Genomic DNA, 17,932 nt, shown 5'->3' with positions numbered 1-17,932 from the left:
CCTTGAGTTTTTCACTCCCCTCCTTGTCTTAGGAGTTTGGAGGGGCAGTGAGTGTAGGTGACAGGCTGCCTGTTAGCACTTTGTCCATGATGGACACCAGGTTTATCTGGAAAGGGCGGAGTGTAATTGACAGCCGGGAGGGGAGCAGAGCTAGCAGTGTGGAGCTCTAGTAGACAAGGCAAGCAGGACCAAGATGTTCCTGAGTCCCCAGGAGTTTCACAAGAGAGGTCCCAGAGAGAAAAGGAAGACTTGGATTCAGTGGTGGGAGGGCGGGGGGAGGGGGGGGGCATCTGAGGCCAGTGGAAACAGTCCTTGGGAATCTGGGGGGAGGGGTCAGGGGTTAGTTTCAGGAGTCTGGAGGGTTGGGGAAGGTATTGGGCTAGGAGTCCTCTGGAGAAGTCTGGCCTTCTCTGTAGGATGGGTCCTGGCACTCATGGAAGATTTTGGGAGCCAGTGGGAGGGAACTGGAGTAGCATCAGGGGGTGGGTGGGCAGAGGGAGGATCAGGAGGAGGGTGCTGACTAGTAAGAACTGACAGGTCAGGGGGTAAGGGGAGCTGACCAGGCCCAGGGACCCTGACCACAAGCTCCATGGGTTCCCGAGCCTTGTTTCTATAAGCCTTGCGGATGGTGTCCACTGCTCGCTGGTGGGTCACCTGCTCCAGGCTCTCTCCATCCACTGCCACAAGCTCGAAACCAGCCTGGGATCAGGATGGGAGAGTCATGGCACTCCCTGGGTCACTCCCACCCTACCACCTAACCTGAAGGCAGTGTCCTCTCACCTCCACTGGCTAGGATACTCCTCCCCCAACTGGGTTCAGGAGATGGACAATGGGACTTTTGTGCCTGGAGCCGTTGGGGGCAGGGTGGGGCATAGACAATGGCCTTTTGTTCCTTGAGGCCCAGGGTGGAACAGGATGGGCCGTCCCTCAGGCCTAGGCTAGCATCAGGGGACAGATTTTCCCCTTAGGCCTATTCTCCTGACCCCTGTGCTCCCAAGCTTCTTCCCACAACCTGGTCTGAACATGTCTGGATGAAGCAGCCCCACACCTTGCCAGACTTCAGCTCTGGGCCTAGGGAGTGGACTTCACCTACCTGCAGGGCCCCGCTGAGAAAGGCGGCACCCCCTGGGAAGATCTTCTCTATCTTCACCATGGGCTGCACCCTGGACTCGATGCCCCCTGAAATACTGATGCCTAGAGAGGGTCAAAGGCTCTGGGTGAGAATATAGCCATACCCCCAAATCCCAGGAGGAACCTAGGACCTCATCCCAAAATCCAGGACCCCCAACTTCTCCCAAACCCCAGGTTCTGTTATTGCTCAAGTCTCAACTCCCAAATCCTTCAAATTCCAACTCTCCCAAATCTAGATTTCCCTTTACCCGAGGTTCTTTTCCTATGCCCAGGCAGATCTTGAAATTCAAGTTCACCAACCACCCAAACCCAGGAGTCTACCCCGCCAGTGCAGTCCACCCTGCACTCACCCAAGGACTGCTTCATTTTAGACAGTGTGATTGTCCTCAGCTCCCCACTGGGGGCCTTCATGGCTGCCTCCTCAGCTCCCCTGCCGGATCCATTCTCTGAAGGACCTTGCCTGGCCCCCACCTTAGCCACCTGCCCATCCAGGGGTCGTGGCAGAGGGGGCCTGGCCTTCCGAGGCCTGTGGTAGCGCCCATTGGCTGCGCTGGAGGTGGGGATGGGTGCTGGGGAAGGGGAGCGCCTGCACCCAGGGGACTTGCCTTGACCCCTGCTGTGGCTTCTGCTTCGACCCTGGGCTTGGCCCTGGCTCTGGCTCTGGGGTTCTGTCAGCAGCCAGTTAGGCCGCGGTGGCCGGGGAGCGACAGGGGGTGGTGGGGGAGAGGGTGTACATGTGCTTCTGCATGGTGTGAAGGCATCTACTGGCACATCTTGGAGAGGGGGGATCCCTTGATGAGGGTGGTGGGGAGCCGAGGCACTCAGGGAGACCTTGAGGCCCCCCAGCTGCTCCCTCAGCTCCCCATCCTCTTCTTCAGAGAAACCGTTCATAGGCAGCAGGTAGAAACCTCCACGGCTATCTGGGGAAGAGGCCAAGGTCAGGCTGTTGCCTCCTGGCCTCCCACCTCAGACCACCTTTCCAGCCACCAGGTCTTGCCTTTGTGTGTGGCCTATGAGAACCAGACCTGCATTTGCTCAGGCCCACTGCCCACTGGGACAGACAAGTATGATCTATTATAGTCACATTTTAATACATTCTATTATAATACATTTCTTTCTTTCTCTTTCCTTTTTTTTTTTTGATACTGGTGATTGAACTCAGGGGTGCTTAACCACTGGGCAACATCCCCCCAGACCTTTTTATTTTATATTTTGAGAGTTGCTGAGTTGCTTAGGGCCTGGCTGACTTGCTTAGGGCCTCGCTAAGTTGCTGAAGCTGACTTTGAACTTGCAATCCTCCTGCCTCAGCCTCTCAAGTTATGGGATACAGGTGTGTGCCATCCTGAACAGCTTGAACTGATAATTTCTCCAATATTATCACATAGAATGAGACTGGATTTAAAAAGCCAGCAGGTTTAAAAGCAGCTGTGAAGTGAGTAACAGTGCAGGTGGTAAGTGGATGGGATGAAAATGGACAAGGGCTTTCCTTCAATGGGCCTCTGAAGCCATGAGGACCCCATTTGGGGGCAGGGATGGAAGGCCCCTTCTCTTTCCTAACGTTACCCGGGTTGTGCCCCCTCCTTGGGTTTTGAGATTCCAACTGACCAGGCACAGGGGTGATGAGGTGACGTTTGGGTGGCGTGTCCTGCCGGGCTGGTCTCAAAGCAGGAGGCCGTACTGGTTGGAGAGAACAAGTCAGAAGTAAGGCAGGTTAGCAACTTCTGCTGGCCCCACCCCCACCTGGGCTCAGGATCCTGTAGTCCTGGCCCCCAGCTGCTGACCTGCCCTGCTCTTGAGGGCCTCAAAAGCCTCCAGCTCCACGGGCATCACCATACTGTCAAAGCGGCCCAGGTCCGTGGGGGCCACCATACTCCTAGAAGAAGCAAGAGATGTGGGTGAGCAGAGTTCAGTTGTTGAGGTAACTGGAGGAGCTTCCTCCCTGGGGATGTTGAGGTATCAGGGATCCCCTCCTGCCCCCACTCCTCAAGCCCCTCCCCACCTGATGTCCCGCAGCAGCAGGAGCTTCTCAGGCTTGTCCAGAATAGCCAGCAGGGGCCTCACCAGGTCCTCCACACCACCCTCATGCACATACTGCAGATAGAGGCACCACAGGTCAGACAAAGTAGGGACTTCACAGGTGGGCCAGGGGAAACCAGAGCACATAGGGGCCTTGGGACCCATTCGACCCTCCATGTTTTGGGAAATGTTCAGTCCACCCCAGGGTCTAGAGGATGGTCTTATCTTGGTGACCTTGTGGAAGCCTGAAGTAATAACAGATCCATAATAAATGGCAGGAACAATAATAGCTTTGGGACAGACACTTTTCTAAGCCTTTTACATGTGGCTTCTCACTTAACCACCCTGAGAGATGACATTAACTATTTCTATTTTATGAATGAGTAAACTGAGGCTCAGAGGGGACTTTGCTCAAAGCAACACAGATAAGGAAATGTGAGGAAGGACTGCAACCGGAGATATCTGGCTCTTCCCTGCTCTGGTGGCATTAAAGGATGAGCAGGGAGTCCACTCTCCTCCCCACCCCCAACTCCTGACAGAAGGAAGGAATTTGAGCCCAACACTAGGCTGTGGGCCTGACCCTTTGTTTGGAGCTGGAATGGGGACCTTGGGGAAGGGGTGGCTCCTCAAAAAGCTTCTTCAGTCAGTACCCTTCTGCCTGGCACTGCCTGGATGCCACCAACGCGGATGCCACACCCCACAGACTGGAGAACTGAACACTGGGAGCCACCCTACTTGGGCAGAATACTTCCCCCTGGTGGCGAGAGGGAGACAGATTCAGGGACATGCACACAGAGAACCTCTTTTATGGGCATAGACAGGGAGAGCGCATCCTCTGGTGGTCATAGTGAGTCATTTCCATTCATAAATAGCTGGAAATAAATAAAAACGTCGTGTGTGGCCCTAAACCTCACGCAGTCACAGGGATTCATACATACACAAACCACAATACACTCCTTGTTGTCTGAAGAAAGACATGCAAATGACACAGAAACAGCCACTTGTGTGTACATACATCAAGTCCACAAATCATTCAGCATCCAGGCCCTGTACTGGGCAGTGGAGACAAAATAATGAAGACCCCTGTCCCCAATCCTCGGAAACTCAGTCTAGTGGGAACACAGGGCAAATGAACCATAAATTCCTGGCAGTGGGGCAACGGGGGTTTCAGAAGTGGAGGATCTGAGTGGGCTTCCTGGAGATGGTGGCCTTTACTCAGATTCTGAAAGAACAGATCAGGGAGGCAAGTGCTCCAAAGGCGAAGAGGAACAATGAGTAAACAGGTTTAGTGTGGCTATGGGGTCCACAAGGAGCCTCCACGTAGGGCTGCACAGTGGTGAGCGCTGTGACTAGTCCTCCCTGAAGTTGCTTAGTTAGTAACCTGTTCAGGCCAAAGTGGTGGCCATGGAAGACAATGGGAAAGGTGTTGAGAGGTGACCTCAGAGAGGGCCTTAAATGTGAGGATAAGCAACTTATATTCTATTCTGCCAAATATAAGTGGTCAAGAGGTGGCTTGGGGACCATGGAGTGAGCACAGAGGTATTTTGGTCTCATGGCTGTGTAGCGATGGCTCAGAGGGGAGAGAAAAGGGAGGCCTGAGGTTCAGGGCTTTATAGCCCAGGCATCAGAGGAACTTTATTGATCCCTGAGGGCTGGATTCATCCCAGAGGGTGGTGGAGGGGACTGGGTCAGGCAGTATGTAGAGCCTGCAGGTGATATGGGGACAAAGTGAGTACATGTCCTGACTTGAGGGCTGCAGAGTGGAGGGATGAAGGGGAAAGGCATTGGCCAAAGAAACAGACACAGAACCCCACCTAGTGGCCACATCCCAGAGGTACAAGATCCCTGAAGGTTGGTGAATAACAGCTGTACTTAGCACACAGAGCTGAGTGTGACACCTACTGAGTTTAATTCTGAGTCCAGTAGCTGCCTCCCAACATGCACCCCGATCTGCAGCTCTACTGTGAACCAGGCCTTAGTAAAGGGATACATGAATGACCACATCTTAGGGTCCAGGTGACAATACCTGGACACAAACATGCGCTAGCCAGATACATACAAGCCCATACATAGATAAAATCATGCAGTCATGTTGACACAAATCAAGTAGCCCTAGCCCACAGACATGCCAATGCAGATATTACACTGATATACAACATCACTCTGAGCAAGGTGGGTTGGAGGAATCTGCACATGACTCTCTGAAACCCCTCAGCCTGCACAAGCTGAGCAGAACCCACAGAACTCCAGGGATTCCTGAGACAAAGGATAGGACAGAATCTTCCAGTCCTCTTAGAGCGGGCGAGCTGCACCACATAGCCTCCCCAAAAGCTGACACCCACCCTGCCCTAGGGTCCTTGGGTTCTGTTTCAAGTAGAAGAGACCAGAATAATGGTGTAGGATTGCTTACGTGGGTAAGTAAGTAACTTAGTTACTTGGGTAACAGAAGGGGACTTTGTTTTCTCTTGTTAAAAAAAAAAGAAAAAGAAAAAGGGGACTTTGCATAGGGCTGGATCTACTGACTGTCCCAGGAATAAAAGGTGACAAGGGGGATAAGGCTGGGTGGGGGCTTAGAGGGACTAACTTCCACTCACTCATCACCTGTCCACCTTTTCTCTTCTCCTCGGTTTAAATGTCACCTCCTCAAGGAGGCCTTCCTAGACCATGCCACCTAATGTGTACCTCTCCGGGGTTATCTTTTATGTTTTTCTCCTTCACAGCATCTTGAGTGATTTGTTACTAGGGGTGTTTAGGATCTAGTTATCATATAGCTCCCTTTCCTGTGAGATTGCTCTGTGTGTGTGTTTGTGTGTGTGTATGTGTGTGTGTGTGTGTGTGTGTGAGAGAGAGAGAGAGAGAGAGAGAAAGAGAGAGGTGTATTTTTCTTTTACTGACTGCTGGCCTCTCAGAATCAAGCCCAGGTACTGCTCAATAGACAGTGGCCTGAATGAATAAGGGGCTAGGTGAGTGAGCCACTGTGGGCCACAGCTATGGGAGGGCTGGGGGCTTACCCGTGAGCAGTGACGGGTGACTGCCAGCACCTCATCATCTGTCAGCAGCCGCCGGGCCAGGTCCTGAATGAGTGGCCGCCGGCTCTCCCAGGCCTGCACCTGCTCATTGGGAAGCTGGCTAGAGGGGCTCCCGGACCTGGCAGAGATCAGGGCCTGGCTCCTCTCCCGGTCTGCAGGGCAGGGAGGGGCAAAAGGATGTGATGGAGGAGCGGGAACTGTCGGGGTGGGTGGGCTTCCCTACCAGGGGTCAGGCCTGAAGAAACAGGCCAGCTGAGAGGCCCAGGTACCTAGCATGAAATTCTAGCCTAGTCCATATATTCCCCAGTATGGCCTTCCACAGCAACCTGCCCTCCAGTGGAGTACCAACCCCAGCCTTTAGTCCCCAAACCCACCCCTACACCAGTCTACTCCTTAATGGAGTCTTGGCCCAGTGATCTCTGTGCCCCCTAAAAATACACTGTCATACTAGTCTGTTCCTCATTGGAAGCCCTATCACAGACTTTCTCATTGACCCTAGATATCTCTCTGGGAGACTCAGCACAAACCCTCAAAATGTATCCCCCTATCTATGTGCAACCCTATCTTTTCTAGTTGGGTATGGTAAGTAAGTTTAGACCAATTCTTTGAACTGCCCCCAATATGTACCTCTTTGCCTGATAGTCCTTGCTCGAGCCCAACAGATTTTAGTCCAAAGCCATCAAACCGGCCCCAACATGCACCCTTATCTCCACCCTACTGTTGACCAGGCCTTGGGAAAGACATGCATGAATTACCACGTCTCAGTCTCCAGGTGACAAACTTCTGTACAGGCCCAACTCCCCCTGCTGTGAAGAAGAAAAAGGCTCAGGCAGGCTCTGGAAAAAGGGTTGGGAGGGACTCAGTACTGACTGAAATGGAGCATTCAGGATGTAAGTAGGTTGGATCCAGAGACAAGAGAACTGGACCCCAGGGGCTTGAAGGTCATGCTCAGCTAGGGACTTCACTCTTAGGCAACAGAGAGTCAATGAAGATTTTGGATCAAGAGAGGATTCAGTGTGAGCGCTGCTCAGGGAGATTCATTTGAAAGAAGGAGAAAAGAACCCCAAGGACAGAGCCTGGGGTACCTACCTTCAAGGGTCAGAGGAGAAAAGAGGAGCCTTCAAAAGATAGATAAGAGTGACCAGAGAGGTGAGCTGAGAACCAGGAGAGAGCAGTGTCCTGGGAGCTGTGGGAAGAGAGAGGTGAAGGGGTGGGGGGTTGGCCCTAATTTGGAGGGCTGTCTCTCCTATGGAACTGACACCTTGATGCCCCAGAACATCCAAATCCAGAGTGGGGCAGCATCCAGCTCCTCTTTCTCTGATTGTTTTCACCTACCCAACATCCACTCCCCTTTTCTGGAAACCTCACCCTAATGGTCTCCTGGGGACCAATGTCCCCATTCTCAGCCCATGTACTCTGGGGTAGGCATGTGACCCAGGCTGGCCAGCAAAAACACTTTGTCTCCCACATCACTGTGGTTTGTTTAGCATGGTTTGTGATCCCAGTGGGGATGAGAGACAGGTTCATGAGACTTAGCTGGAACTACTTCAGGAGAAACTACTTTTCCCTGGGGATTGCGAAATAATAGTGGCCATCTTATCAAGTCAGTAAAGCCCGAATGATGGCAAATCAACTCACCAGAAAATGGAACCAAAAGACCAATGGACACATGTAGTGATATTTTTCAGACCTTTAGACCTGCCTAAGTCAGTACCTGAGCTAAGAGGTCTTTTTTTTTTTTTTTTTTTTTTTGGTACCAAGGATTGAACCCAGAGGTGGTTAACCACTGAGCAACATCCTCAGCTCTTTTTTAAATAAAAAAATCTCCTTAGGTCCTTGTTAAATAGCTGAGACTGGCCTGGAACTTGTGATCCTCCTGCCTCAACTTCCTGAGTCACTGGGATTATAGGCATGCACCACCATGCCCAGCAAGAGGTGACTTTTTTTAAAAAAATATTTTTTAGCTGTTGATAGACTTTTATTTATTTATTTTATATGTGGTACTGAGAATCGAACCCAGTGCCTGACACCTGCCTTGCAAGTGTGCTACCTCTGAGCCATGGCCACAGCCCCAAGAGGTGAGTTTGGTTAAGTTTCTGTCAAAGGCAGCTCTAAGAGTCTTAACTCATCCACTCTTGGCCTGGATGTTGAGCCTTACCAGGGAGGACAGCCATCTCGTGGGTGGGAAGCCTCATGTGAGTACAGCGTGGGCCTTGATCTAGAAATGGTCTTGCTCAATGATTCTAGAATTTGATTGGGCCTGAGAAGCTAGATGGCTGGCAAAAGCAAGCCCCACTACTGCCACCACCAAGGGCACTGGGCTCTGAGCCAAGGTCTTCTACTTCCTTGCTGTGTTGCAACTCTGTCACTTTTCCTTTCTGTACAAAGGGAGGTAAGGCAAGATGACAATGACCACCACATTTTCCGAGCACCTTCTGTGTGCCAGACAATGTGATTTACATTTGCTAACTCACTTATTCCCCAGTATTCTAAAGAAACAGGCATTATTACTCCTATTGAATCTATGAGGAAAACTAGGCTCTCCAGGTTGAGTGGTGAGGCGGTGTGCCAGAGGCCCCAGCTGGCGGACTTTGCCCCATCTTCCCTGCCTGGTCAATCCAGCACCTACCTTTCTCCAGGTCCAGGCGAGGGCGGGCTTTGGCTGGGCTCCTGCTGTCCAGTGTCCAGGCCTCTCTGCGCCCATCCCCTGCAAGCCGCCCCTGCCGCCCTCCCTTGAAGAAGAGGTTCATCAGAGTCTTGGAGCGCTGCAGGGCCCCCTTCTCCCCAGGGGACCCCGACTTCTCCTTCTTCCGCTGTTTCTTCTCCTCTGCAGACACGAGGGAGCACCCGGGGGGCTGGAGGGTGGGCAGAAGGGAAGGACGAGGGGCAGGGGTGTGGGAAGGGGCAGAGAAAAGGGAGAGTGGGGGTGGCAGACAGGATCTGCACTCGTGCAGGGTGGGGAAGGGTATGGGGGGTTCCTCCTCCAGTTTCCACCTCTCCCAGAATCACACAAGTGCAGCCGTGTAAGGAATCTGGGGCTGGGGAGAACAGGCCTGGGCACTCCAGATTGAAAGGACAGGGGTGAGGGCGGGTTTGGAGATCAAAGTTGGGGTAGGACTAAGAACAGGTTTGCGGCCCAGGTCTGGCTTAAAATGGAACCCAGAGCATGGGATGAGTATGCTTTAGGGCTGAGCCTGGGCCAAGATCTGAGGCAAGAGGGACAGAATGAGCAGTTTTGGACCAGGGACTATAGAGAAAGCAGCAACCTCCCATTCCCCACGTACCCCATAGGGTCAGGTGGCTCTGGGAGCGTGTGATGGGGGGCCGGGGTCGGCTAAGGGCCAGCAGCAAAGCAGTCTTGGGGGACTCTGAGAGGGCAGAGTCAAGGCGGCAGGCAGGAGGGGGTCCTTCAGAACGGATGGCTGTGTCTCTGAGGATGACTGTGGGCCGCACGCTACACCAAGTCTCCACACGGCCCCCCACATCAGGCTCCGTCTGCATGGCTGTGTCCGCCCGCCCCCAACCTGGTCCTTGGCTGCCCAGGTCATCAGGCCCCAGGCAGACATCCATGCGGTCCGAGGGCAGGGAGCCTGAGCTATAGGGGGCGCTGGAGGCATATGAGGAGACACTGGAGCTGCTCTCAGAGGTAGGTGACAGCTGCTGCAGCACCCCATTGCTCACTGCAGGGAGATGGGAAGGCAGGGGCATATGCAGCACCTGGGCATATGACGGGTTTGCCTCAGCACCCTGTGAGGCTTGCAGATCACCCCGGGGCTTGCGGGTAGAGGAACGAAGGCCAGGCAGCTACTAAGGTTAAAGCCACAAGCTGCTACGCAATCCTGCCTCTGTCTTATGAGAAACCTCAGACAGAGCACTTCTCTGTTCACTCTCTGGGCCTCAAGGCCCTAGAAGAGCCTGAAATTGAATCTGCAAGACATCAGGGGGGTCCTAGAAGCCGCTCTGGGTTATGTGAGGGTCTTGAGTAGATCTTGGTCCCTGTCCTTTCTTTTTCAGAGACCCTGGCCCCACTCTTGGGTCTTAGCCCCTTTCCCTCCAAATTTGAGGACTTAAGCCACTTACATCGGTCCAGCCAACAGTACTCAGAAACCATCTCCTTGTAGGCAGGGTACCGGCCTGTCTCCTGGGGAGGTCATGGTGGGATAGGAGGAACAGGTGAGAAGGGAGGGTGAGAAATGGGACAGGAGTAAACCTTAATTTCCATTTCTCCCTTCTGAATCCACTGTGCTCTAGCAACATTGGCCACTTCATTTCTAATCATGCCAAGTTCCTTTATACCACAGGATCTCTGCACCTGCCCTCCCTTCTGCCTGTTTTCTCTTCCTTCAGCTCATTATGTGGCTAGCTCATTCTTGCTCTTTGTCACTTCCTCAGAGAGACCTGCCCTGATGTCCCCTGGCTAAGATCCTATAAGGATCTTCCCAAATTACTCCATTCCACCTCTCTGTTAATTTCCTGGTGGCGTTTGTCACAGTCTACAAGTATCTGGTTTGTCCTTTTCCCCCCAGGAGCAGAGACCTTGGCTGTCCTGTCATTGATGCAGCCTCAGTACCTGGCATAGCATTCAGCACAGAGTAGGTACTCAAAATATTGTAGTTTTGTTTTGTTTTATGTGGAGTTGGAAATTGCACCCAGGGCCTCAAGCCTGCTGGGCAAAAACTCTACCACTGAGGTATACCCTCAACCCTCAAAAATATTGTTGAATGAATGAATAAGAGGCAGAGCAGGAGTGAGGAGGGGGTCTGGGATAATTTGAGGAAGGAAAGGGAGAAATGGGATGCGGGAGAGGTGGGAAATAGTGGGGGTGGAGGAGGCACTGAATGGTGAGATGGGCAAAGGCCTGGTGATGAAGGAGAAGGCAGAGCAGGGGCCACCAATTGGCACCAAGGAAGAGTGAGGCATCACCTTCTACAGAAGCCAGAGTGAGAAGGACCTGATCCTCAGGCAAGCGTGAGACCTACATGAATAATGAATACAGCTGCCTCCCCTGAAATCTGATCTCTGGCCCTAGCCTAGGGCTCCTTGCCCTGTGGCCTGAGGGTGCCTACCACCAAGTCTTTGCCCAAAGCCACAGATACCACTCCACCCTTGTGGGCAGGACATTTGTTCCTTCAACCCTAGGTCTCCACCATTCAGAAGAAAGGGTGCTGCCTCAGGAATCTGGGGAGAGGACTGGAGCCAGGTTAGGCTACTGAGCAGCAGAATCACTGGCCTCTCTGAACCTCAGTTGCAATGCCTCTCTGAACCTCAGTGTCTTCTTTTGCAAAAGGGGAATTAGAACTCCTTTCCACTTGGCTATGGAAATGTCACATAGGGGAGAGCAAGGAGCTCAATAAAGAACAAGGGTGGTCTGGGAAATACTTCTTCTAGTCTGGCCTCTCCATAACTCCCAGAGTCCTGCCCACCTTGATGGTCAACATGATGTGTGTTTGGCCTTTCAGCACCTCCACGGCTTGGCTGTGGCTGATGTTGTCGAACCTGACACCGTTGGCCGCCAAGACTTGGTCCCCCACCTTGATGCCATTCTCCTCGGCCAGCCCACCATGGTCCACTCTGGGTCAGACAGGTGTCAGTTGATAAGACTCTGGCCTGTCTCCCTCACCCCTATTTAGTTCCCTTTCACTTGGATATGGGAATGCCCTAGTCATGCTCCTTGACCCCCCTCCTGGTGACCACATCCCTTATCAGGTCCACCCCTGACCTGGGCCCTCATTTGGACATGTAGTTGGCCATGCCTCACTTGTTGGTCATCCCCAGGCCCCAATCCCAGCCCCATTCCCAGCCCAACCTCTAGATACTCCATTTCAACCCTGTCTCTGCCCTTACTTGGACACATAGATGCCCAGGCCAAACTCCTTGCCCCCTCGGATGTTGAAGCCCAAGCAGAAGTCGTCAGAGGTCGTGTACAGGTGGACAATGCGCCGCGCACCATCCTCCGAGCTGCTGTTGGATGGAGTGGAACTGCACTTCTCCACCACCAACCGCCGGTTCACCACATCCACCCTGGAACAGCAGCAAGGGGCCCTCAGGTGGGGTCCCCAGCCACCACCTCCCATCTCCCCTCCCAGTAGTCTTGATAGCTGCATGGGAAAGGGAGGTTGCCTCCAGGGGACATCCCAGGCCTAGGATCCTCAGTGGGACATAAGTTGTATTCAGTCTGGGAAATCATCCTACTCACATTTTTATGGAACAGCTACAATATGCAGTGCCCCATTTTTTAAAAATCTTTTTTTTTTTCTTTCGGTGCTGGAGATGGAACCCAGGGCCTGGGGCACAGGGAGTATGCACTGTATACTGAACCACCCCCAGCCCTAGGGCCCCATTTCTACTCCTTATAATGCCCCCATGAGGGAGGTGCTGATGCTGTGCCCTAGTTTCACAGCAGCAGCAATGAGCGAAGAGGGCCCTGGTGTTGGACAGTTAGTGCCATTGAAGTATGGCAAAGAGGGAGACTCAGGCCCATTTTATTTCCTGGGGATTGCACTGTTTCTGGCTCCTCCTGTTCAGGGGTGGTTGTGGGTTGGGAAGGCTGGGGCTGCTCACCATGTGGTTTTCTCCTTGGAGAATTTGATGCCTGGCACCCGGCCCATGCGCCGTACCATCATGTGCAGGCGGCTGCTGCCCGTCAGCACCTTCACTGCGCTGCCCATGGTGGTGCTCTCTAGGCTCAGTCCGTTCACCTCTGTGATCTTGTCCCCCACACATAGGCCAGCCCGCTCTGTGCCAGAGAGTGGGGAGGAGGCTGACCTCCCCACTGGACAGAGCTCCCTGGGGTACTGAGCTTCCTCCCTCAAGGTGCAGATCTTCAGAGTAGGCTCTGAGTATTGCCTATTAAGGAATCTCTGTCCCTTGATCCACTCTGCCCAAGGGTGGGCCCCATCTTCCATGAGATCAGCCTTCCAGAGCTGAGGACTTTTCCTCATTGCTGCCCACAGCATCCCCTGCCTCCCCTGAGATGGGGGTAACATCCTAAACCAGCAATCCTCCCCCAGGATCACTCACCTGCACTGCTCCCCTCCTCCACTTTGCTGACAAAGATGCCCAGGCCATGCTCAGAGCCTCCCCGCACACTGAAACCCAGCCTCCCTGCTGGGCTCTTCTCCACCCGGACTGCGTGGATGATGTCACTTTCATCACTGTTGGCTGCAGGAATGGGGACACAGGCATGATCCCCATGTTCATTCTGGGCACAGAGGGCCCCTAAGTTCCCAAAATTGGGGCTTGCAAAAGCTGGATTACTGGCCAGAGCCACATAGTACTGAGGGGAGGGAATCAATTTCCAAGTTCCATTTAGGGTGATTTTGACCCTGGGCCATGGAGTGTGTGGAAGCAGGTGAGGATATCAGGACAGGAGTCCTGCTCCTTTGCTGTTGTGTGTGTGTGTGTGTGTGTGTGTGTGTGTAAGGTTTACTGAGCATTCTGTGCCCATATTTCTAAAACGGCTGCCACTCAGAGGCCCAGAAAGATGGCAAAGAAGGTTCAAATTCCATTCTTTGGGACACAGCAAAGGGAGCCTGGCCTCTTCTGCTTGCAACAGAAATGATAGATTAGCTCTAATTTCAAATAGCTGTAGAGTGAGGCTCTGGAAGGCATTAGATATTTTTGTCAGTGGAACCCAGAGGGCAGAATCAAGCCCATGTGGTGGAGTTAGACGGAGGCATGTTTTGTAAGGAAAAACTTTCTGAGATATGCAACTGCCAGAAATGGAATGGGTTTCCTGGGACAGCTAGTGAGCAGCATGCAAACTCAGACCTGGTAAATCCCTAACTGGGATGTTTGGGAAGGAGTGTTGAGGCCTCTATCTCTTAGACTCTGTGATTCTGGGAGTAAGCATGCAGGGACTACCTGGCTACCTGGGGAAAGAAACCCCAAACATCACCATGCTGCATGGTGTGCCCAGAGCTAACTTCTCCATCCAGTGCTGGGGTAAATCAGAAGGTACGGGAGTGTCCTGGGTCCCAAGTTATCAGGAAAGGCTTCTTAGAGGACTGATGGACGGGATTTGAATGGATGGAAGGAAAAGGAGACACTGAGGAGGGGATGGAGTGAGCCAGGCTCAGAGGCCGGCCTTGAGGAGAACTTCCAGGAAGAGAAAAGCAAGAAAACTTAAGGATAAGTTGGGCCCCAGATGAGTTGGGTCCATTTCTGAGATTTCTTCTCAGAAAGGCTTACCCTAGAGGTATTTGAGAGGGAGAAATCACACACACACACACACACACACACACACACACACACACACACACTTCAATTTGATCTAGCCGAAATCAGGTTACAGTGCATGGCCAGCTCAGACAGAAGTCCCTAAGGGCAGCCTTAGGAGGGACAGTGCAGGACAGAGACTTGGGAGCTTGTGGGGTTTCCCAGCAGACTGTAGTCACAGGACACTTCAGCCTCAGCCCAGGAGTCTTTTGCTCCCAGCCCCAGCCCTCTTTCTCCTCAGTCCCTCCCAGGGGGCCCCTAGGGCCCTGCGCCAAGGTGATACCTATTCTGAGGTTTGAGCTCCAGAAGCCTGAGTCCTCTAAGGATGGGACCTTCTCTCCCTCCACTGCCCTGGCCCTGGCCACCCACCCATCCTCCAGGAACTCTACAGCCATTGCCCATATGCCCCCTTCTGCTCTTGCCCTCTCCATCTTCTTCATGGCCAGTCTGTGTTTATAGCAAGGCATGCCTCTCCCCTGATAAAAAATGTCAACTCCTGTCCCTTTGCCAGCTTCTAGAGGAACTCCAACTCCTCCCTGGACTCAGTGAGGCCACCCACAGGCTTCCTCTGCCCACTTCCCTCCCCTCCCTCACCGGGCTTTGGCCACACTGACCTCCTTCCTATTACTCTTGGAAACCAGCCCTTTCCGTGTCCCCTTTGCCTGCAACACCTTTGCCTCGACCTGCATAGGCCAGTTCCTTTCCTCATTCCCTCTCTGCAGCCTTCCTGGACTCCTGGCCCTCCTGCCAGTTAGTCCCTGTCACAGTAGTTCCTGGGATGTGGTGTGGACCAGCAGCATCAACATCACCAGTAGACATGTTAAAAAAAAGTGAATTCTTGGGATTCACCACAGATCTAGAACCAGAAACTCAGGAGTAAGGCCAAGTGATTTGTCTTCGGTTTTTTTTTTTTTTTTGGTGCTGGGCATTGAACCCAGGGCGTCAAGCATGCTAGGTAAGGCTGTACCACTGAGCTACGTTGAGACAGGGTCTCAAAATATAAACTAAGTCGCCAGACTGGACTCTTGTGATCCTCCTGCCTCAGCCTCTGGAATAGCTGGGATTTCAGGCTTTTGCCACCTGCTGGCTACATAGTTCTTTCAGCAGAGTGAAACCTATGAGGGTAGTGCCTCCTCACTCCCTTCCACACACACCTCCTAGCTCCTCTGGGGACTTCTGCTACATGACCAGAATGACAACAGTGACCCTCAGCAATGCCCTGCTGCTCACCTGAAGGTGAGGCACATCGTGGTAGGTGATGGCATGAATGTTCTGGGGACAGGGGCAGAGACACCCAGCTGGGTCAGAGGGGAGGAGCAAGGCCTGAAAAGTCCAATCTGAGATCCAGTCAGAGGAGTGCTGCTGGATAAGAAAGAGGAGAGGAGCTGGAGATATTTATCTGGTCCTTCCCACAGAAAGCCCAGGCCCAGAGGGCCCTGCTCCCTGCCTGGCAGTCAGGGTGCTGTCTTGTTCACCAGATCTTTGCCGCCTCACATCTGTCGCTGCAACCAGGCTATCTCCTAGGTGCCTGCCTCACATGCTCCAGCTTTTCACTCTAACCTCTATGGGTGATAGCTGAACCCCAATACCAGCTGTTTTTGTTGCTGTGTCTCTAAGTCCTGCTACAATGTATGTTTCTGGAGGTGAGGCTCATTTCTCTAGGTCCTCTGCAGGACCTAATCAGGGTAGGTATAGAATTGGTATACAATAACTGCAGCATCAGGTAACTACACCAGCTTAGGTCATACCCTCTTTGAGGGCCCAGACCTAGGCCTCCTTCAACCCTCTTCTCTCTTCTCTTCTGACTGAACATTTGCTGCTCTACCTTCAGGCCCTTGTTTTGATCCCTGAAACCTGGGCACTGACTCCTCATAGTTAGGCACAGAGCTGGTCATACAATTGGCTGGTTGCTGGAAGATGTCCTTTTCCATCCTGCTCCATCCCACAAAGCACACATAAATGGATCTGGAGAAAAGCAGAGTTCATGGGAGGAATGGGCCTGTTCAACACCTAACCTTGTTCACTCCAGGGCTAACATACTATACACACAGCTTTCCCTGCTGTCCTATCCCTAGCTTCTAACTCTGGTCTACAATCTTAGAGTCCTAAAGTCTTGACCTGGAGGAGAGGCAAGGGTAAGCAAGGAAGATGTGGGTTCCCAGAGCCCTCACTTCCCTAAGACTCCTATCTCTTGAGTTCCCCCCAATCATTGGCTTTACCACCTCCTACTTAGTTCCTGCTGTCCTCTATCCCAGCCTTCCCCAGCCCAAGCTAGTGACTGGGCCCCACACCCACCTTCGATGGGGGAGTTGATGAGAATGACACGGCCCATGGGTGATGAGGCTCGGATTCCACGGGGGGGCCCATTCAGCAGTCGCTGCTGCTTCCGCAACAGGTATCGTGTTGCGGTGGAGCCGAAGTCGCTGCCCAGGTGGCCTCGGGAGGAGAGGGAGCTCAGAGAGCTAGAGCTGAGTTCTCCTAGACCTGGTGGGTCAAAGCCCGCTGTGAAGCCATGTGCCATGGTGGCTGGACTGGAGTGGCACCCTATAGGTCCAGAAGGAATCTGCCAACCCTCCAGAGGCCAGCTCCCAGTGCTCTGAGCTCCATGAGCCTTCCGTGCAGGGTGAGGTCTCAGAAAGGTGGAACCCCTCACTTCTCAGGTGTGGTAGGCTCCAGACCTGGGCAGGGAGAGCATAGATTGGGTGAGAGGGTGTGAACATTGCCCTACTGTCCCCAGAACTGCCACTTCTCCCCCTGGTTTGAGCATCCTGCCCTCCCATATCTTAGACCCTCAGCTCCCCACCTCTCCTACCCTGGGCCAGGGGTTGACCACGGCCAGGCACCATTTTGGACCTTTGGAGCCATTTATATAAAAGGTGTATGGGGAGCTCTCCGCATTTCTGCTCTCAGCTGAGTCATTTACCTCATCCCCAGTCCTCAGTAGAGGTTGAGAGAGTGGATATGGGATTATTGCAGCCCCTGGCCTTCCAGCAATGTGGGGAAAATGAAGGGCCAGGACAATTCATTGCCCTACCTCTTCTGGGTATGCGGACAGGGGCCAACCTTCAGCGTAGGGCTTCAGGACCTGGGACAGCTGCAGCCCAGGCCCAAGAAATCCCCTGACCGCAGGCAGCTGCTCAGGGTTCAAAACTGCTGCGTGACTCCTTCCCACGCTTGGGCGGAGAATCTGCCGGTCAGAGCCTCACAATACCCAGCGAAAAACCCAGAGCCAAGTCTCCCAGAGCAGATCTGGTACCCAGAACACAACCCCTACTCCAGGCCTGGCCCTCCTGGGCTCCATTTCACTGGCTTGGCCCCCTCACCTGCTCCGGTGTGTGATCTCGGCGGGTTTTGTGCACCCTCAAGTGCCAGCCAGTGCAGCAGCCAGCGACCCCGCCCACGCCCAGCGGGGCTGCGGGAATAGGGCTGGTCTGTGAAGCTCTGGGCTCCCATTGGCTAGTGGGGCCACCAGTTACTCCCTCCAGCACCTCCCTTGGTCGCCGGGGGTCTGCCGCTGGTCACCTGGTCCTGGGGCCACA

The 17,932-nt window shown here is 53.3% G+C and overlaps 1 protein-coding gene across 1 annotated transcript; it reads right to left on the bottom strand.

Annotated features, from left to right (window-relative positions):
• Positions 1-333: 333 nt before the first annotated feature.
• On the bottom strand, positions 334-16,914 carry Pdzd7 (PDZ domain containing 7). Its single transcript, XM_027930159.2, has 16 exons — positions 16,689-16,914; positions 13,197-13,337; positions 12,738-12,912; positions 12,021-12,197; positions 11,600-11,747; positions 10,257-10,317; positions 9,461-9,856; positions 8,806-9,003; positions 6,932-6,982; positions 6,159-6,328; positions 3,131-3,222; positions 2,913-3,004; positions 2,737-2,808; positions 1,482-2,051; positions 1,094-1,194; positions 334-699 (listed from the first exon to the last, which is right to left on the bottom strand). The coding sequence occupies exons 1-16, from the start codon at positions 16,912-16,914 to the stop codon at positions 334-336; spliced, it is 3,036 nt and encodes a 1,011-aa protein (XP_027785960.2).
• Positions 16,915-17,932: the final 1,018 nt, after the last annotated feature.

Source organism: Marmota flaviventris, chromosome 4 (genome assembly GCF_047511675.1).
Source record: "Marmota flaviventris isolate mMarFla1 chromosome 4, mMarFla1.hap1, whole genome shotgun sequence".
In the NCBI taxonomy this organism is placed as follows: domain Eukaryota; kingdom Metazoa; phylum Chordata; class Mammalia; order Rodentia; family Sciuridae; genus Marmota; species Marmota flaviventris.
The sequence above is the reverse complement of the archived record's forward strand: the minus strand, read 5'-3'. Positions and strand labels throughout refer to the sequence as shown.